At 30.3% G+C, this 23,272-nt stretch overlaps 2 protein-coding genes and 1 gene segment (V, D, J or C); 1 reads left to right on the forward strand and 2 right to left on the reverse strand.

Annotated features, from left to right (window-relative positions):
- lrrcc1 (leucine rich repeat and coiled-coil centrosomal protein 1) overlaps positions 1-23,272 on the reverse strand; it is a 280,861-nt gene that overhangs the window by 153,038 nt on the left and 104,551 nt on the right. The gene's annotated exons all lie outside the window — the stretch shown is intronic.
- stard3nl (STARD3 N-terminal like) lies at positions 519-15,216 on the forward strand. Its single transcript, NM_001002320.1, is given in 9 exon segments — positions 519-610; positions 4,374-4,641; positions 6,470-6,547; positions 9,121-9,198; positions 9,925-9,978; positions 10,073-10,190; positions 10,630-10,728; positions 13,504-13,559; positions 13,651-15,216. Coding segments are annotated over 7 exon segments (684 nt in total). The 5' UTR covers positions 519-610; positions 4,374-4,437; the 3' UTR covers positions 13,557-13,559; positions 13,651-15,216.
- Positions 18,492-23,272, reverse strand: part of trgv2 (T cell receptor gamma variable 2) — a 29,834-nt gene continuing 25,053 nt past the window's right edge. The window contains 3 exon segments of the V gene segment in view: positions 18,492-18,771; positions 19,088-19,174; positions 21,418-21,723. Of these exon segments, the coding sequence occupies positions 18,632-18,771; positions 19,088-19,174; positions 21,418-21,723 (533 nt within the window).

Here is a 23,272-nt window from a genome sequence, read left to right on the forward strand (position 1 = left end):
AACACTGGTAATTCTACTAAGACACATGTAAACTTGAGAACTGACCTCACACTTTGACTAAAATAATCTGATCTCTGCGAGTTAAAATATGACTCAAAAAAAGATTGCTCTGATAGAGGCTGTAGCATCATTTGTTTGCAAATGTCAATTGATTTTATTGTCTTTGTAAATTAATAAAGAGCTTTAGACTAAATAAAGCTACAAATCACTACAAAAATGCCATATAGGCTTCTAACCTAAGTTTAACAGGGGTATTTGTAATAAAAAGGTGGTTATTTAGTAGCCTAGGCTAAAAAATCTGTTTATATTTTATTTTATTATAAAAAAAACATTGTTCATTTTCACAAAGGAAAACTTTGTATATTATCATAAATCATATTGTTTGTTTACTAGATTTGTAGTACTGGAACATAGGGTAGGTACTGTAGACCTGTCGCAGTTCCGTGTTTCACTACATATCCCACAATTCCCTCTTCCAAAACATCACCAGTTCCTGTCAGACTGAAGCGAAACTGGTCAGATGGTGCGGAATTTGTAACGATACAGATGTTTGCTGATTTTGTCGGTTGGCTGTAACAAAACGCACACTTTTATAAGATTACACATCAAGGTAAGCGACACGACAAGATGATCTGACAATTGTTTGATAAATCAGTGCTAACGAGACGGGGAATTATGCTGTATGACCCGATGTAACCGGATAAATTGTTTTCAAGAGAGATTGTGAGTTTACCTTTTTCATTTAGCCTTTCATTGTTGTAGTTAGCACGTTGTAAATGTGTGATTCGTAATAATGTTACACTTTGATAAATTTGCCCTGGCTTTCGTGTTATTGTCATGCTAGTTAGCCTTATAGCTTGCAGGTTTTCATAATGATTCTGCAGAACCTAATAAATAAATAACGTTACTGCAAAACATAAACGAACTACAAAACTTGAACTCTTGATTCATTTTAATTGGTCGCTTCGTATAATTTCTATTGTAAGAAAAAGAACTAGGCCTTTTTGTGATCTAGATTTATAGATAACGCATAACCAATTATCATGTAAACATCATGAGTTAGTTCAGAACAATATAAACCACGTTAACAATATTTGCCAGAAGAAAATCCCTGCGTGGTTTTGTTTTGGTCAGGCATATTTTGTCATATGCAAAAAGTGTGGCTCATGAAGTCACGAAAATTCCTGGGCTGTATTTCGGTAAATGACATCAATAAGAGGAACCTTTTCAACTAACCTGACAGACAGATACTGTTCTCATGAACTCAGTGCTTCCCAGTGATCATCCTGATAAGACTCGATGGACTACATTTTCATGCCCAGTTACTGAAGCTTGATACCATTCACTTATGTTGCACAAATGTCCTTTGTGTTGTGACTGAATTTAAATGGTAGCAGATTAACGTTACTGCAGGATTCCCCTTTAAAATATTTAGAGAGAGAGGGCTTTGTATTTTCATGATATTTCAAATCGGAGATAAACACGTTTACATTGTACATTGCCAATAAGTTACAGTACTCTGCATAATTGAGTACACCCCATTTTGAAAATAATTATTTTTATCTATTTCTCAGTGAATATAGGCAATGTATTATGGTACATTCAAACAAAACAGATTTATTAAACAGATATAGTTATTAAAATAATGTTTTAGTAACCAAGAAAAATGTTGCAATAAAATACAACCTACAAAATTTTAACAAAAATTTTCAATTTTATTGCTTCTCTTAATATTTTCTGTTTTAAATTTGTATTTAATATTTTTGCATAATGTAAACATTTGTGTGTACTAGTTTTTGAATCGTTATTCTAAGTAATTTTGTTAGATAAGCTCCAGATTTGGCTTCAGTTCCGACTAATCTAATGTATATACACAAATATAATATTTTATAGCTTCCTTTTAAAAATAAGAATTTAAAAGAGAGATTTGTGTGGGGTGTACTTATATATGCTGAGCACTGTATGTGGATACAAAATAATGATCTGAGTTTAAATTGTGTGAGAGGAAATCTGGCTAAATCTGAAAGGATTGGTTTAAAGACGTTAGTTGTTTTATATTAGGGCTTCATGATATATTGTTTCAGCATTGATATTGTAATGTACACGTTCGCAATAGTTACATGGCAGCATGTGCAATGTCCAGTCTGGATTATAATTAACCTGGTACAATACTTTGTCATTGCATAGTTTATCCAAAATGTGTTTGATTTTTTGTTTTTTTTTAGATCTGTGACAATTAAGCAAGAGTTTAAAAGCACAAGAAATGTAGATGTTTGTAGCTTTAACAAAGATTATTTATATATAATTATTCACACAATAAAGACCATGCAACATTGTTTACATTTGTTTCTTTAAGTTCTTTGTCTTATTGCTGTACGACTCCTCAGGAAAACCAATAAAGCTCTGTTTATTTCATTTATTTTTTTATATCTGTTTATACATTGTTTCGTATGTTATGCATATACACTGTCGTACAATATTATTCTAATCAATCAAAAGTTATGATTTTTTTTTCCAAATAGAGATGTTAAATTGATTTGGGGAAATTGTATTTATAATATATCGCAAAATTATATTGCAGAAAAACAAATTATTACAATATTTGTTTTTTCAAAATCGTGCAGCGCAAGTTTATATAGTCAACGCTGTTTACACACACACACACACACACACACTCACACACACTCACACACACTCACACACACTCACACACACACACACACACACACACACACACACACACACACACACACACACACACACACATACACAAACAGTTTGGGAGCACAGAGAGTTTGAGTTGATAATTTTGTGAATGGAAGTTAAGTGTCCTTTTGGTGTAATTTGCTTGGTTTCAGTTCTCTGATTGATGAAACTGTCTCAGTAGAATAATGGGAATTTAAAAATTTTCACACGTAATTCTGTGGTTAAATGAGATCGTTTTAAAAAGTTGGAATCCTGTGGAATGATGGCTGCAACTACAGCAGAAACTTGATTGCTAATCTTGTAATAGTAGTTCTGTTTTTTTTATTATTATTTTTTATATGTATTAAATTCAGATCCCTTGTTGAAAGTTTTGAATTCTAGACCATGATTGTCTTGTTACACTATAATTGGTATTAAAGAAGTAGTTCATCCCAAAAAGTAAATATTTACATGGTAAATTTTATAATGCTGCAGCTGCTCTGTGCAGTCTAATAAAACGCACAACTTATTAAAGAATATTTGATGTTTCCCTGTTTTCTATTAAACCAATCTGGAAATCAAGGGTATATGATGTCTCAAATTCAGATGAGTAGCTGCTTGGATCCGGAAACAGTAATCCATACGTCACGAATTTACAAGCCGATAGTATGACGATATAAGAAGACACAGTCCTTAGCACTAGTTAAAAAGCCTTATTTCTCTGTGATCATTTTTCAAAGCACTTGGCATAATGTAAGTGCATGTCAATAAAATATAGACACTGTTCTAGAGTTTATATATATATATATATATATATATATATATATATATATATATATATATATATATATTAATGACAAAAATCTTAAATATTTTGCCTTTAAAACATCTCTGGTGTCAGTGTGAATGCTGATGGTTGATCCTTGAGCAAATCAAACAAGACTGAGCCCGATCCATTTTCAAATTTAAGTTTAGTGTGGCTTATCCGGAATATGAACAAAGTTAGACCAGACACATCAAAACAATCCAGAAATAGTAACATACATGATGATGTCACAAGCTGTCACCTGATACAAATGCCATCACATGCACGTGTCGTTTCAGCCCAGCTTCCTCAGTGTGGAAGGCTTTGTGCCGAAACGTCTGTTTGTCTGTTATCACCCGTAAAATGTAAGAAAAAGTAAAAATAAAAACAGTATGAAGCAATTGAGTGCGAATCATTACCTTCTTTTGAATAATAGTAACGATCAGATTAACGCATCAAACCAAAGAAGTAACTAAAAAAAACCGCAAGCGCGCAGGACAAACTTCAGTAACTCTCCACATTTAAAATATAAAACATGTTTACTGATTGATATTTTTCTGATCCCATAACTCTGTGGTTATATAAACCGATGTTTTAATGTTAACATAAACTTTCTCTGTGAATTTATGTTTTGAGATTTTACTGCAAATGTCACATCTATAACTCTGGACTTGCTCCGCGTCAAAGCTAAACTAACCAACACATAATGTATAATTTCTTTTCCAAATGATCCAAGAGAACCAAACTGCATGTCTGAACACACCCTTTATGATATTTGGTGGTTTTGTTTATTCAAAGAGATCGCAAAGGCCTATCTAACAGCGATAACCATAAACCTTTGAACCGTGTGTGAAATGACTCCACTTTCTCTTTGTCGTTTCAGGACTAGGCATGACCTCAGAGCGTGAGTCTCCAGAAGAGTGAGTGTGAATGGAGTGACTGGAGTAATGGACAGCCAGTGCAGCAGCAGTGTGGGCTCCAGGGCCAATTTAGGGGGTTTGGGCAACATTAACTCCACTCCCATTTCTGCTCGCGTCGAGTCCTATGAAGCAGGAGAGAAGAAGGGCATCTCTGATGTCCGAAGAACCTTTTGCTTATTCGTGACCTTTGACCTATTGTTCGTCACCTTGCTGTGGATTATTGAGCTCAATGTATGTTGGGGCATCGCATTTTCATTTGATGATATTACACGCATACAATATACACCTATATGCTATATAACTACAGGTTATATGTATGTATGTGTATGTGTATGTGTATATATATATATATATATATATATATATATATATATATATATATATATATATATATATATATATATATATATATATAAAACTTTAAGTGTATCTCCTTGAAAGTGTCAGAATGTTTAATTCCTCCTGAGGCCCAGAAATGTAATTAATTTGTATATAAACGAAACATGGCAAAGGGAATGTGACAACTGCATAAATAATAAATTACACGAAATTAACACGAAAACAAATAAAAGACACTTGGCAAATTATTATTTTGAGGCCAGGCATGAACAAACTGTCTGTGCCAGATGTCGAATTTGACATTCTAGGTTGACTCATTGTATATACTGAATAACGAAGCACCACCCAAATGTAATTACTGCCAAGCTGCTCTTACTATGAAACATACTTTATTGGAATATGAAAGTTTGAATGCCATTAGACAAAATTTTCTTAAGGAGAGTACTTTGATGGACATTTTTAAAAAGGTACCTCTAGGAAGTATCTTAAATTATTTATAAAAAATTCAACTGAAAAAAAAACATATTTAACTTTGAATCTATTTTTGTGAAAGTTTTAGTCATTTATTTTTATCCTATTTATTTGTCTAAGTAACTTTTTACTGTAATACAAATTTGTTTTTAATCATGTAATATTTTTATGTATATATAATTTGCTATGAAATAGCCATAAGTTGCTGATGTGGCAGTAAATAAAAAATAAATAATTTTAAGTGTTAAAAAGCTATTAGTTGCTAGTTAATTAGTTAATGTTATTTAAATAATAAGATTATGGCAGCTAATAACCTTACCTTTTCTGAATTTAATTGTAACGCAATAATGTGCACCTTTTGTAAAGCTGCTTTGACACAATAGTTATTGTTAAAAGCGCTATACAAATAAACTTGAATATAATTGTATATTATTATTAATGTGAAGAAAAACACACTAATATTAATTTAGTTGCACTACTTTTTATTTTAAGTTATGGTAACACAGTCTCAAGTCATAATTCATGCTACTAACAAACCGTTAATTTGGACTTTTAGCTCAATAAACTGCTAATTTGCTGCTTGCTAATAGTTAGCAAGGTAGTAGCTGGGTTTATAGATTTTTAGATTAGAGATGTAGGATAAGTCATACTTTATAACTACCATAAAACTATTAATATTGCAATAATAGCCAGGTAATAAGCCAGTAGTTAATAGATGTCATTGTGACTTAAACTAAAGCGTTACCAAAGTCTGAGATATCAGTCATAGACTGACACCCACTAGAACTTTATTGAGTTCAACAGTAGTTTATTTATCAAAACATATTTTCTGTCAAATTTAGAACATCTGTCATTTGATGACATAATAAAAGACTCTAATGAAGTATGACAGTGCAGCTCTAAAACACTAATTCATTGTAATTTTTATATAATTCATTGTGCTCAAACTATAATGTTTTGGTCAGCAAGACGTTTTGAATCAATCAATTTATAATGCAATTTAGGTTAGCACTTGAACCTTATATAGTCTAATAAGTACAGATGGGCACTGGGTACAGATGGTAATTATTTGACATAAATGTATTTGATAAATTCTGTACACTTAATGTTCCCTACATTGTTTCTCATTCAAGTTATTTGAAACATTAAAATAGAAAATGTATTGCATTGAATATGCTTTCATATGTGCACAAAATGAAGTGTCTCATCTTTGACCTTAAATAATTTTTTCATTTTTTGTTTCATTCAGGTCAATGGAGGTATACAGCAGCAGCTGGAGCAAGAGGTGTTGAAGTATGATTACCACAAGTCTTTTTTTGACATATTTGTAAGTACTGCCCAACTAACTATCTTATTATTCATTTCAGTTTCCCAAGCCAATAATATTAATGAAAGTTAATATTTACAGTTTTTCTCATTCGCTTTGGTGCGTCTCTCACAACACTAGTGCATTTTTGCATAACAGTTAATGTATTTGTCAAAACAATTAGTACAAACTGCAAAACCTAGCTGATAACCTGCTAAAGCGCGTCACTTGCTCAAAATGGATAGTTTATTCCTCAAAAGCAAGTACTGATGTCAATGAAAGTGTCAGTGTCATCAAAATGAAAAGTCCTGACACCATTGTTTTTGAACAAGATAGTCAAATGGTTTTGTCATGTTTTCATCATGACAGTTTACTCTGTAGATTTTTTTCAATGCAAAAAGTCAGATTTTGGTGACACTTTCTGAAAATGCTCAAGACAGAACTCTATACTGTTTGCACAGCCACTTGAAAACTACAGTAAAGTTAGACATCACTGCATTGAGTGAGGTATCTGAGTACAAGACACTGACTATAGGTATCAGCTATCAACTATAAGCTATAGGTATGTCGCGTACTGAAGAGCGGGGTGAGTTTGTTTGAAGGAATGAGAAACTGCTACTAGGATGTGCACAAATGACTAATTGTTTTGAGAAATGCATTAACTGTTGTGCAAACGTAAATAGTGTTGTGAGAAATGCACCAAAGCCACTGAGAAAAACTGTAATTAAATCATATAAAATAGGATTCAAAATAAGAAGTTCTAAATAAAAAATAAATTACAGTGTATGCATAAATAATAATTTATAAAGTATATTTCCCCACATTATTAATGTCGTAGCTGTTAAATTTGTGTGGCTGTTACATTTGTGAACCTGTGCTATTCAATTATTTAGATTTTAATTAAATCTTCTTTAAGTACTTCCAATCATTATTTTAAAGCTTTTTGTCTACAAAGAGATCTGTAAATCTGCAATCTAAAGATATGAGTACTCAAACAAACAATGCTAGCTCTTTATATTATACTCAGTTTATATGCTATTGCATGGAAATCACCAGCGCTTAAAGGTAAGAAAAATAAAAACTCATGTGGTGAAACTATTAGCCCAGTCTATCCCACAGTTCCCTTTTCAATGAAGACTCTTTTCACTTATCATTAATGGCCTCATCAAACCTGTATGACCTTTGAAAAAGCCATTTAAATGCAAAACAACAGTGAAACCTACTGAGTTTTATTGTGTGGACAATTTCCAAAATATCTTCTTTTGTAATGCACTAAAGAAAAAGGCGATGACATAATGATGACATTATTGTCTCTGTAGCCTCTTATCTGCAGTCACATGCTAATAAAGTGGTTTGTTTCCTTGATGCATAAATCCAGTTGTCTTTGTGCACTCAAGCATGTGATAAAACCTCTTTGAACATTTTCCATGTGAGAGTTTTTGGCTTGGTGTGGTGAAGGTTTCATTACAAGACAATGTGGTTCTTGTTGAAAGAAAAAAACAGACATTTATGTTTTAAGACAGGTTGGTATTTGGGAATTAATCCTGTAGACTTTGCCCTCTAAGTTCCAGTGTGGCCTAGTCTAGATTTACACTAATGCACCTTAATGTCGTTTTGAAAGTGTTACTCGTCAGCATTGTTTAACTGTTAAAGTTTTAATGCAACAAGTATTTTATGAAATGTCGACTAACCAGTCCTGAAAGTCAGATAGCATGTGTATCTGTGTTTTGTACATTGCCGAACAAAAGTTCACAGTGTCTTACAGCCTTCAAGGCGGCATTTGTTATTCTGCATTCTTTATATTAGCTACTTTGGTTTTCAGGATAACGTCACTAGTTTTCATGACGGATGTTTGCTATAATTTTGGAAATGTTTGGAAAAGAAAAGTTTCAGGATAAACTATTTATTGAGGGGTATTTTATCTGAAGTACTTAACTATTTTCTTAAAGCAATCAGAACACTCTAAACATTTATCAATAATTCTAAAAAAACATTTAATTAAACCATATATAAATTAGAGCTCTATTATAGGAAAGAATTATAGAGCCTCTATATGTAAGGCCACAATATTATCACAGGAATTATTATTTTTAATTATTGCAATTGATATAGAACTACTGTAATAATGGCTCATCGTAATTGCTACACAGACAAATTGAGTCCATGCCCGAAGTCTAGCACCCATCAAGCATTCAATCATAAATCAACATGAATTTATTAATTATGTTGTATCTGCACTTCGTGTTTGATTAATTAACTGGGCAGGATTCAGTCAGTGATTGTGCATCCAAACGCATTTTTAACCGTGACTTATTTTAATGCCTATGATTGGTCATTGCATTCATAAGCGTAATATAAATTCTAATATAAATTGATTGTGTATTGCTCTCTACTAAAACAACACGCATATGCAACAAGTGTAATGCCTGGAAAGTATACTTTTTTATTAGTTTTCATGTTTCATTTTAACTATGACAACCATGAAACAATTCAGTTTCATTGTGCTGGGCCATTTTGAGCCTCTTTGAATTTGTGGGTATTTTCTTGCTACAAGCCCGCATCAATGTGACTGTCTGAATGTTTTTTCTCCTCAGCTATTGGCTGTGTTCCGCTTTGCAGCCCTGATTCTGGCGTATGCGGTCTGTAAGCTGCGTCACTGGTGGGCCATTGCGGTAGGCGACTTTTATTTATTTATAATCCTCCTTCATCCACCAGAGGGCGCTGATGCTTTACTCATCAACTCTTCTTCATCCTTATTCATTTTTGTTTAGTTTTGTAAACATTTTAGCTGTGTTATTGCGAACATCCTACATTTTGACGAAAAGGTCTATATTTAGAGAAATTTTAGTATTGAATTTCTATTACCTTTTCAAAAATAGATTTTAAGCTAAGTAGCCTACAAGTAGTTACAATTAAGATAAACACATTCCATTGAAAAGCATTAAAGCCACAATTTGTACCTTGGTGTTATGTTAGCATAAAGAAAAATGTAATTTAAAGTGCTAAAATCCTTAAAATGAATGGATTGTTGGCAGTTATGATCTTGACTGATGCTGGTAAATACATGTTCCAGTGAATGAGGTATTAAATTAGCTATATAAAATTATGGGTAACACTTAATATTTAAAGTTGTGCTTGTTATTGCACTATGAGTTAATATAAACTAACATGAACTAAAGTTATTTAACTTAAATAACAATAACTAACATTAACAAAAGTTGAATACATACCATAATAGATGTATTACTAATTGTTTGTTCATGTTAGTAAATACATTAACTAAAATTAACTAATGGACCATTATTTTAAAGTATTGCCAAAATATGACACAATCTTCAATTGATACACAAAAGTTTATGACTTAAACAATGGCTCGATCAAACCTTTCTTTGTTACAGATAACTACAGCAATCACCACTGGTTTCTTAATAGTGAAAGTAGTTGTGTCAAAGGTATGTTTCTCATTCAACACCTTTTTTTTGTAATTTAAAAAATTTGAGCTTAATTTATTAGGCATTTATCCTCTAATGTCTTTGTGTTGTCCAGCTGCTCTCTCAGGGGGCGTTTGGGTATTTGTTACCCATCATCTCCTTCATTCTGGCGTGGATTGAAACGTGGCTGCTGGACTTTAAAGTCCTTCCTCAGGAGGCCGGTGATGAAATCAGTGAGAATCAGATGAATTTATTCACACTAATATTGAGTAAAAGTTAATGCACATTGTAACTAATGCTAATTATATCAAATTTTACATTATGCCATTTGAATCATGTTAACTGGATAATTCACCCAAAGCTGAAAATTCTGTTATCATTTATTCACCCTTTACTTTTTCCAAACCTGTTTCAGTTTCTTTATTCTGTTGAACATCAAAAGAAGATATTTTGAGAAAGCTGAAAACCTGTAACCGTTGTCATCCATAGTATTTGGTTTTCCTATACTGAAGTCATTACTTTCAGCTTTCTGTAAAATATCTTTTTTTGTGTTCAACAGAATAAAGAAATTCATAAATGTTTGGAATCACTTGAGTGAGAGTAAATAATGAGTAAATTTTCATTTTTCAGTGAACTGTCTCTTTAAGCTAACATGTTTGTTTTGTGATGCAGGGTATCTTTCAGTGCAGAATCGGCTGGAACATGAACCTCTTTTACCGCCGGGACCCCTTTCTGAGGGCCTGTTTTACTCTCCTCCAGAATCTTTAGCCGGTAAGTGACTTACTGTCTGTCTAGTTTTTTTTATTTGTTTAAACAGATGGCTCTTGTTGTCAATAGCTTTAATGTTCTCATGATGGTTTTTCAACGGACATGTATTTTCCAGGAAATATCACTGTTAGAGCTCAGGTGCACTGCGGTGAGCGCTAGAGATATTCAGGGAAAAACCTGTTTAGAGATATTGCAGATATATTATTATTAAGTGGCTTGCAAAAATAATTCAAGCGTTACCATCTTACAGTTAATCATTGTTTTACAACTTTGTGGAGTGAAATAATTGGCTCAAAAGATACAGAGTGAAGTGTTTTTAGTAGAATCAATTATATTACTGAATTTTTAAATGAATTTGCCAATGAAATTTGCCAATCTCTTTCATTGAAATTTTGTTTAATAAATTACATAAATTGGTCAAATAAAATAAAATACCATTGATTTATTATTTAGCATTTTGACAACATAAAAACGTAAATTAACTAAATGTACATTATTATGTGAGTGTATTATGTAAATTCTATATATTCGCAATATTTTTCTTTTTCAAGGTAATATTTAACGGAGTAAAGAATTTTTCACAGTATTTCCTATAATATTGTTTGTTCTGGAGAAAGTTTTATTTGTTTTTTTTGGCTAAAATAAAAGCAGTTTTTAATTAAAAAAAATTCATATCAATATTATTAGCCCCCTTCAATATTTTCTTTTTGGTTGTCTACAGAACAAACCATTGTCATACAACGACTAACCTAGTTAAGACTTTAAATGTCCCTTTAAGCTGAATACTAGTATCCTGAAAAGGTCTAATAAAATATCATGCACTGTCATCAAGGCAAAAATAAAATAAATAGTTTCTTAGAAATTAGCTAATAACATTAGCACATATGTTTTGGCTATGTCCCAGATTATCTGCATTTCGGTCAAATATTTTTTTATTTTACTCCAGAATATTTAGCAAAGATGTTTGTGCAAATCCCTTAATTGCTGCCTCTGGTATTGTTTCTGAAAATAATCATTTGTTAAAAAGTGAATTAAACTGCATTGCCTTTACTTTTCTTTTGGCAAGACGCTTGATTTCAATCAATTGGAAACAATAATTTCTCCCTTCTTAAAAACAGTGGGCCAATGATGTGTTGCATTTCCTTAGTCTGGAAAAAAATAAGACTTAATTTAAATGGTTCATCAAATTCACTACCATGTGGCGTCAATTCATAAATTACTTCCAAACCAAATGCAATTGTAAATGGACAAAACAATGCTGATGCTGTCAGGTTTTGCTTGTATTGTACTGATGTCAACTTCATTTTTTTTGTCTTTGTATATATATACACAATGTTAAAGCACTATGTTTATATTTGCTAACTTATATTTATATTTTATATAATTTTATATATAATTTTTTTGACTATTTAAATAAAAAAAAGGGGAAAAAATTAAAGAATTTTAAGAAATTAACTATTAAAAATATTATGTTTACAAATTTCTTGAAATGTGTCTCTGTTAAACAGAAATTGGAAAAAATATATAAAATAATTCTAATTTAATAGGAAGGACTTTACTATTTATAAAATATCAAACATCTTTTGTAGCAGCACAATTATTTTCAACATTAAAACTATTAAAACTTGTTCATTTAGCAAGAAAAGCATAAATGCTTGCTACAGGTGGATTAAAGACACATAATTACTATCTTACTAATTTTAATATGACAACACTTGATATTTTACTCAGAGCTGTTAATGATCTAAAGGAACGCATACGTATACATTTTAGGTCAATGGCTTAAATAAATGTGCAGCAGTTATTTAAAGAAGTTTCCAAGCTGTAAAAACATTTTTGTGCAAGGATGTAAATGCATTATTCTAGTCTGAATGTCACATTCGTGGTAATTTTGATAATGGACGCACCTTAAGTTTCCAGATGTTTGGGTGGCCTAAGTTTTACAAGTAGTTTTACACTTGATGATAATTGAATCATTAACATCCAGTTCATGAGGAGGAAGTAAACTCTTTTTGACATTATGTCCCTTTAATTTGTTATTCATTTATTGTTAATGACCACAGATGTCTTTAAATATCTCACAAAATTAAAAAAATCAAATGTGTTAGAAAAATATGTCTAAAAAAGGCACCAAAATTACATGTACTAAGAAATAAAACTACAGTGCTTAGCATAATTGAGTGCACCCCATTCTGAAAATGAATATTTTTATCCATTTCTAAGTGAATATAGGCAATGGATTTTGGTGAATCTAAACAAAACAGATTTATTAAACAGATATATTTATTAAATAATATTTTAGTCACCAAACATGTTTAGAAATTGAAAGATAATTCAATTAAATGTAAGCAAAATATAGCAAAAATAAATTACAACCTGCAAAATTTCAACTAAATCTTAAATTTTTTTTTGCATGATTTTTCTTCTTTGTTAAATTTGTATTTAATATTTTTCTATAAAATAAATTTTGGTGTACTAGTTTTTTGTCCCATTATCCTAAGGTATTTTGTTAGATAAGCTCCAGATTTGGCTTCAGCACTGACTAATCTAATGTATATGCACAGATATAAAATTGTATAGCTTCCTATTAAAATATGAATTTAAAAGATAGATTTGTGAGGGGTCTACTTTATAGGCTGATCATTGTATATATTACAAACATTTAAAATATTCAAATGTTTAATAAGTTTATCACCCTTTTTTTGACTGTTTGTAAACATATTTGTGTTGGCCTACATCGGTGCAAGACGTACTAAACATGATATTTTGCTTCCGCAGACTCAGATGAAGATCTTAATGATAAGCATGATCTTGAGAAGCCCATCGTCTAGCAGGTTTTTACAACAACATTTAAATAGTTCTTTTATGCAATGTTAAGTAACTAATAAATCATTTAAAATATCTTAATATGTTTTCTTTCATCAGGTGCTAAGGGTTAAACAGCGACCTCTGGCCTCTTCCAAACTGTGTGTCTTAAAAAGGGTTTGTGCGTGTGTGTTTGTTTGACCAGAACTAGACAGTTACTCTGCCTTACATACACCATCGCCATCAACAGCAGTTTTATTTATCCGTGTCTACATGAACACAAAAGATCATAGTGCAATCTTTTTTATATATGTTTGTCAATAGTTCTCCTCAAAAAACGAACATTATACATTTACCCAAAGTTAAGTTTCAATTCTGTTTTGATGTTCTTTTAGATATTTTCAATAATTGTCAATTAAAAACTGTTATAGGAAAAAAAATAACATGGAAGTCAATAGCTACCGTCAACAACAACATCACATCTTCTTCCATGTTCAACAGTGAATACAGATTTGGAACTTTTGTAATACATAATGGCCTAAAGTTCAATTTTAGGTGAACTTTAGCTTTGAATGGGTTGTTCACCAAAAATGAAAATTTCCTTTTCATTTATTCAATCTCAAGTTTTGTTTTGTTTCTGAAGAAAAGCAGCCATGGACATCCATAGCAGGAACCAAAAAAATACTATGAAAGCCAATGGCATCATTCTTCAATATATCTTCCTCTGTGTTCAACGGAAGAAACTCAAGCATGTTTGAAACAATTCATGATGAGTTGATGATTATGGAATTTTCATTTTTTGGTGAACTATCCCTTTTAATAGTCCCCACTAAACAAATGTCTGCTCTGTTTATGCAGTATCGCTTGAAAAATGAAGGATTTTAATGTGTGTTTTGAACTTGTTTGGCAAAAGATATCAGTGTTGAACACAACATTTTGCTTGACACTCTTCAACTGCTTCTATGAAACATAACTGCTGTCTTACTTATGTATATATACAGTAAAGCCGCAGATTAACACATGGATCTCACATGCATCACTGGAAAGGACCTAAATGTGAATAGCAGTATAGTCTCAGGTCTGCACTGCCACTCAAATGTCTATGAGGATTTTGTGGTTCTCTTTTTTTAATGCTTTTTTTCTACAAGTTAAATATTTGAAGCAAACAGAAAGACAACAGATGCTCGGTTCACTTGCATGAAATAAGTTTATTAAATGAAGAATATATATGGCTTGTAATGATGCATGGATATGTAATACATTTTTATATTTGCCTTTTGCCTCTCTTCAGTAAGCATCCCTGTGCAAAATACATAATTATACTTCTGGTTGCGTTTACATGTGCCAAGTTTACTGAATAAGGGCTTCTGAATCTGCATTGCAAAAAAAAACTAGGATTTCTAATGCATTAAAAATAGTTGCTTTCATTTTTAATTTAAAGACTTTACAAGTCTTTTCAACTTGCATTACAGTAACCCGAGTTAAAGCATCAAGTGAGATCTTGTATAACTTAAAAAAATAATCATTTTTAAAGGGATAGTTCACACAAAACTAATCAAAATTAGTTAGTGGCTGCCTTTTTCTAACATTTTTCTGAATATTTAGGTTTTTTTAATGTAAATGTGGTAAATGATGATGACATTTTTATTTTTTGGTGAACGTCAATAAAATAAAGTAAAAAAAAAACATTGTCATGGCTTATAAATAATTTAATTGATATTTTTGAAGTCAGTTTGATGTAAGTATGCTTGTAATGACTTGTAAAGTTAATTTGATTTGACTTAAAAATTGAAAGCAGCAACTCATTTCTTTCCAAATGTGCTGCAGCCAGAATTTTCTTGAAATAATTAGATCACAACGCCTCAAGTATGGAGGATAATTGCTGATTGTGTCCTTCTTTTTGGTTATGTATTAAAATCTTTTTTTTTAAAATAAAAGCGTGTCTTTTTGCATGGGTTTGTGCCGTGTGTTAGTGAGGGGGAGCGGAAACCCCTGCCCAGAGTCAGTTTGCTCTCTCACGGATGGTTTAACCTCAAATAACAGCTGAGATTAAGAAGACAAACAGTTAATGAACTATCAGTCAATCGAGCTGTGGTGAAACTGCTGCTTGTTTTTTTTTCCAGTAAGCTGCTCCGCCTGTGGTGTGCTCGTACACAACCACATTTTCCTACCGCAGCACTTTCAGGCGTCATCTTTGCACATTCACAGCAGAGCTTTTCATCTTTCAACTTTATTTATGCATTAAGTTGAGAAAAGCTATTTTAGAGCTAAAGCAAAAGTATTCTTAGATTTTATGTCGTTTTTAGCAAGCATAATTTTACTGAAGGTTATTATTATAGTAGAATTTAACATAATTTTTTCACCTAATTAAATATAGTTATGAATATAATTACATTTCACATATATAAATAAATGTGAAAGTCAGAATTATTCGCCCCCTTCTATTTTTATTTATTTATTTATTTTGATTTTTCCAAAATATGTTTAACAGAGCAAGGAAATTATCACAGTATGTCTGATAATATTTTTTCTTCTGCAGAAAGTCTTATTTTGTTTTATTTCGGCTAGAATAAAAGCAGTTTTGAATTTTTTTAACACCATTTTAGAATCAAAGTTATTAGCCCCTTTAAGCTATATTTTTTCCTCGATAATCTACAGAACAAACCATCGTGATACAATAACTTGCCTAATTACCCTAACCTGCCTAGTTAACCTAATTAACCTAGGTAAGCCTTTAAATGTCACTTTAAGCTGTATAGAAGTGTCTTGAAAAATATCTAGTCAAATATTATTTACTGTCATCATGACAAAGATAAAATAAATCAGTTATTAGAAATGAGTTATTAAAACTATTATGATTAGAAATGTGTTGAAAAAAATCTTCTCTCCGTTAAACAGGAATTGAGGAAAAATAAACAAGCGGTTTAATAATTCTGACTTCAAGTGTGATTGAAGTCAAAATTTAGTAGCCCCCCTTTGAATTGTTTTTTCTTTTTTTAATATTTCCCAAATGGTATTTAACAGAGCAAGGAAATTTTCACAGTATGTCTGAGAATATTTTTTCCTATGGAGAAAGTCTAATGTGTTTCATTTTGGCTAGAATAAAAGCAATTATTAGCCCCTTTAAGTTATTTTGCTATTCAATAGTCTACAGAACAAACCATCGTTATACAATAACTTGCCTAATCACCCTAACCTGCCTAGTTAACTTAATTAACCTAGTTAAGCATTTAAATGTCACTTTAAGCTGTATAGAAGTGTCTTGAAATATATCTAGTAAAATATTATTTACTGTCATCATGGCAAAGATAAAGCAAATCAGTTATTAGAAATGAGTTATTAAAACTATTATGTGCAGAAATTTGTTGAAAAAAAATCTGCTCTCTGTTAAACAGAAATTGGGGGGGAAAAATAAAAATAAATAGGGGTCTAATAATTCTGACTTCAACGTTATATATATATATATATATATTAGTTATATATATATATATATATATATATATATATATATATATATATATATATATATATATATATATATATATATATATATATATATATATATATGTATGTATGTATGTATGTATGTATGTATGTATGTGTATATATATTAGGCAAGTTATTGTATAACCATGGTTTGTTCTGTAGACTAACGGGAAAAAAATAGCTTAAAGGGGCTAATAATTTTGACCTTAAAATGTTTATAAAAAAATTAAAAACTGCTTTTATTCTAGCTGAAATAAAATATATAAGACTTTCTCCAGAAGAAAAAATATTATCAGACATCATTTGCGAAATATTAAAAAAAAAAAAAAAATCAAAGGGGGTCTAATAATTCTGACTCTAACTGTTTATTCGCATTAGCCATTTGTACTGTACGAGTTTCAGGCTACTGTTGATTGTTTGCATCTGCGCTTTTTTACATGCCTCATTCCGGTCTTCTAGAGATATTTCATCACCTTAGTTTTGATTCTGAGGATTTGTTAGAGCCAGAAACAAACAATACGTACAAATAGGAACATGAACATTTATCGTAACAGTGTCCTATGATTGCTGCCTCTAATGAGAAAATGTTAGTAATATCTAATGAATGATTTTGAGATGAGGTGAGGACATAGAGTTTCTAAGTTGAAGACATTTTTTTAAAAATAGGTCTTTGGAATGTCACTTATATTTTATGATTTAATATGAATATTGTTTTTAGATTGCACATTTGTGTGTGTATAAACATTATTGGTAATTTTGTTTGTTAAGTTATATACTGTAAATTTCCAAATATTGTAACTCTGTTATAGTTTATTAGAATTTCTTAGAGTTTAATGAACAATTTCATTATTGCATATTCATAATTTTCATGAAGTGTATTTATAACAATTAATCTATATTTAAATCCTTTACTTTTATTTAGTGAACAAAACATGATTTGTCAGATTTTATTTAATGTTCAAAGATTTCCACAAATCCATTACAAAGTAAAACAAAATAAATTTTTGATAAATAATGTTTTTTTTTTTATTATTGGATTTCAAAAATAAAAATCTTAAAATATGCTTTAATGATCAAAGCAGGTTTTGTCAAATTTGGCCAAATGTAAAAAAATTACTTACAAACATAAAAAAGGGTGAAAGCAGTAAATCACATACTTTTTTATAGATTATAAAATAAAATGCATTTTTAAAGAGACCAAAATAAAAAGAAAGTTGCACAAAGAAGCACATTTTAATGAACAAAACATGTTTTGTCAGATTTTATTAAAAGTAAAAAAATTCATATAAAGCATAAAAAATGAGAAAAAAAAAACATCTGTAAAATGTGGACTTTTAAAAAATTATAAAATTGTACAATATAATTAAAATATATTATATTATTTTATATAAAATATATAATATACATAATTTTAATATATAAAATTGTACTTTTTAAAACCAGATATCTTCATTTTAGTAGATGCAAAAGTTGCACAGAGCAGAACATCGAAAGCAATTAAGCAGAGGCAACCAAGCTATAAAAATCAGCTGAACATACTTTATCTGATAAACTCATGAATTCATTTGCTTGATGTTTATTTAAAGCATTCAGTAAATGAACTAAGCTGAAGTTTTTAAGAGCGCTCCTCTTTCTTTCCAGCTTTTCTCTTTAACAGAACGATGAAGACTACTATAAAATACAGCACGTTCTTCATGAGCATGACAGCGTAGCCGTACACAAACAGCTGCAGACTCTGTTTCTTCTCCGGGTTGGCTGTAATAAACAAATGAACGCTTTAATTTAAAAAAAAGCATTGCGTTAGGAATAGTCATACTGATAATCATAGGAAGATAGGCTGATCAACATACATATTTTAAGTTATATATAAAACATATGCAAAACAAATTCGTTCATTACTTTTACGCTCCATTGAGATACTGTGTGCTTGGATCTGCTAAGTGAAGTTCAGCACAGACTCTAATAGGTTAAATGACTAAATTTACTCTGATTAAAACTGATATATTATGCAATGCGTCATTTAAAAGTTTGCCTGAAATTTGGTTGTGAAAGCTAGAAATGATTTATTTACCTGATTCTTGTGATATCGGGGTCTCAGTGCTTGGTGGGCATGTTGGGTCAGGACCACCACTGGGTTTAATTACAGACGGCTTTTCATCTAAAATATAGCAATAAAGTCACAAAAATGTTTAATCCTTTTCTATATATTTTATATTTATTAGATTTTATAGTTATATTCCTGTAAAATTTGAATTCTTTATCAAATATTTGTATTGTGCTCTTTATAAGAGCGAGGATATTTCACAGTATTTTCTAGTGTATTAAAGAATGTCTTATTTCTTTTAGTTTGGCTGGAATAAAAAAAAATAGTTTAATATTCAAGGTCAAAATTAATAGCTATCTTATGTTTTTACAGTTGTCTATAAAACAAACTGACTTGCCTAATTGACCTATCTTGGCTAATTAACCTATATTGACCCAGTTAAACCTTAAAATTACACTTTAAATGTAATATTAGTGTCTTACAAATTAACTCATACAAATATTAAATGCTGTTGTGATGCTAAAGACAAAGTAAAGACAAAATAGTTTGTTAAAACGATTATGTTTAAAAATGGGTTGAAATATCCTCTCCATTAAATGTCAGTTTTCTTAAGGAATAAAAATTCACATGCATTTGAAGTCAAAATTATTAGCCCTCTATTCACGTTAAAATAATTTTTAAAGATTGTAAACCTGCTTTTATTCCAGTCAAACTAATAGAAACAAGACTTAATCCAGAACACAACAAATATTATAGTAAATACTGTGAACATTTTCTTGGTCTGTTAAACATCCCTTGGGAAACACTTGAAAAGGGATAACAAATTCCATATGGACACACACACAAAACACTTCAATATTTGCAGTGGATCAAAAAAGTTAATAAAATAATATGTTTTTTTATTTAGGTTAATATCAGGCCCTGCATTTATATCCTGTGTGTGTGTGTGTGTGTGTGTGTACACACTTTACAATAAGGTTCATTAGTTAATGTTAATTAATGCATTTACTAAGATGAACAAACAATGAACAATACATTTACTACTGTATTTGTTCATGTTAGTTAACGTTAGTTAATGAAAATACAGTAGTTCATTGTTAGTTCATGGTGCATTAACTAATGTTAACAAGCATGTACTTGGATGTTATTAATGCATTAGTAAATGTTCAATTATGGTTAAGAAATGCTGTACAAGTGTTGTTCATAATTAGTTCATGTTAGTAAATGCATTAAATAATGAACCTTATTGTGAAGTGTTGCCACTTAAATTAAAAAAGACAAACTGCCCTTTGTATTTAACAAAACCTTTCTTTAAAAAAATATATATTTTATAAAGAATTATTGTCATTTATCTTAAAGTATGCACAGTAGTTTGTCCAGGCTAAAGCTCCCAGATCACCAGTTAACTATACATATATGGGAAGTTAATCGCCTATGAAATATAGGCGATATTATATTAAATATAAACTATATAAATAATGTTATTGTAAAAGATGATAATTCAACCATAAATGAAAAAAAAAAAAACTGAACGCTAAAGAAAGCAGGTGAAAAACATGCCATGTGTGATAATGAAAGGATCATCACGCAGACAACTTCAACTTCAGCTCAAAGGCTCATTAGTTATCTGTTCAAAGAACTATTAAAGTGAAAGCGGCAACCGCTGCTACTAGCAAAAAAAATATTTTCCTCGCATGAATCGTATATACAGTGTTCAGCATAAATGAGTACACCCCATTTTGAAAATTAATAGTTTTATCCATTTCTCAGTGAATATAGTGCATTTGAACAAAACAGATTTAAGAAACCAATATATTTATTAAAACAATATTTTAGACATCAAACATCATAAAAATAATAATACATTTACATTCATGCAAAATATTGGAAAAAATTTATACTTTTTTTGTTTCTCTTGATTTTTGCTCTTTTTAATTATTAAATATCATATTTTCCCCAAGTATATACATTTAGGTGTACAAATTTTGGATTGTTAGCATGAATTATTATTTTAGATTAGCTACAGATTTGCTTCAGTACTGACTAATCTAATATATATGCACAAATATAATATTGTAAAGCTTCATATAGAAAATATTAATCTAAATGAGAGATTTGTCTGGAGTGTACTTATATTTTCTGAGCGCTGTATCTTTTAACACTTATATTAGAAATGTTATCAGATGTTTATAGAATGAAACAAGATTTTTAGTCCTCGTTTTTAACTAATTTATTAATTCTTTGATTTAGTGGGTTGTCATTTATAATAAAAAGTAATAATAGTTGTATAAAGGGAACTCTTTCTGTCTTGAGCGTGTCAGCTTTGAATGTGGCACACAAGACTTTCTTCAAATTACCTTTCTTTTTTATTTCAATTTGTTGGGGGTCTTTGCTTCCTTCATGAGTAACAGTGCATCTGTAGATGTTGTCTTCGGGTGTGTTTAATATCACCATACTTGTAACTGGGTCTTCATTGTGGCTGTGCTCCACAATCTGGTCATTTGATACTTCGGTCCAGCCACCACTACTGCTTTTCTTTTCCCATTTGAATGACACCAGGTCAGGAAACATGTCTTTGGCCTGGCACAATGCCGCCGGCTTCTCATTTGCCTTATTCAGATATCCTGAAAGCTTTGGTGTCACAACACTGTCCTTCCCAGGTTCTTAAAACAAACACATCAAACATAGTTTCAGTCTTCATTAAAGAACAAGCAAATATTCATTGATAAATGAGCAAACAGAGAATTATTGCATTATTTTCAGAACATTCTTTATGAAGAAAGTTGAACAATGCTTATTATTGGTTACAATCAGCCACGATCCAGAGCCAAATATAATGATTAACACTCTCCGATTATTTGTAGTACATTTTTTTTCCTGAGCGTCTATTATTGATTAAGATCTCTCTTCCTGATAGTGTACTTTATTTTAAAGATCTAGTGCAACCAATACATATACAGTTGAAGTCAGAATTATTAGCCCCCCTTTTAATTTTTTTTTTATTTTTAATATTTCCCCAATGATGTTTAACATAACAAGGGATTTTTCACAGTATTTACAATAATATTTTTAATGGAGAAAGTCTTATTTGTTTTTTATTTCGACTAGAATAAAAGCAGTTTTTAATTGTTCAAAAAACTTTTTAAGGTCATTATTAGTCCCCTTTAGCGATACATTTTTTCGATAGTCTACAGAACAAACCATTGTTATACAATAATTTGCCTAATTACCCTAGCATGCCTAGATAACCTAATTAACCTAGTTAAGTCTTAAAATGTCACTTTAAGCTAAATACTAGTGTACTAGTGTCTTACTATCTAGTAAAATATTATTTACTGTCATCATGGCAAAGATAAAATAAATCAGTTATTAGATATGAGTTATTAAAACTATTATGTTTAGAAATGTGTTGAATAAACCTTATCTCCATTTAACAGAAATTGGGGGAAATACAGAGGGGCTAATAATTCTGACTTCAATTGTGTTTTAAATATCTTTGAATTTAAAAAATTTATAACTGCAAATAAGACTTCCTCCACAAGAGAAAATACTATCAGACACACTGTGAAAATTTCAATTTTCTTTCTCTATTAAACAATATTTGGGAAATATTTAAAAAAGAAAAAAAATTCAAAGGGGTGGCTAATCATTCTGACTTCATATATATATGTATATATATATATATATATATATATATATATATATATATATATATATATATATATATATATATATATATATATATATACTGTATGCAATGTTAAGTCTGGACTATTGTTGACCAGGAACAACAGAATCACTGCATTTATATGGAATTTATACAATGTTTGCAACAACAACAAAAATTTACTAATAATTTTTTGTCTTGTTTCTAGTCCAAAAATCTACATTTCAAAGTGAAAATAAGATTATTTATTCTTACCACACTGGCAGATAGAAATGAGACAAAGAGAAGCTTTTTTTTTTGGTTTGTGATAATTCAATTGCTGTACCTGAATACTGTACTGGATACCCCAGAAAACCATCAAATAGAGCTATTCAACTATCTATCTAATATTTTTTGCAGAAAAATAACATATCACAATATTAGATTTTTCCAATTTCGTCCAGTGATATATATTATTTCTTTCAAACTTGTATGTCTCTCTGTACAAAACAAAAGGCATTTTAAAGGATTTTTTTTTAAATGTGGAAGTCCAAAAACAACCCTGA

Source organism: Danio rerio, chromosome 2, assembly GCF_052040795.2.
Source record: "Danio rerio strain M-AB ecotype USA chromosome 2, GRCz13ab, whole genome shotgun sequence".
Taxonomy (NCBI): domain Eukaryota; kingdom Metazoa; phylum Chordata; class Actinopteri; order Cypriniformes; family Danionidae; genus Danio; species Danio rerio.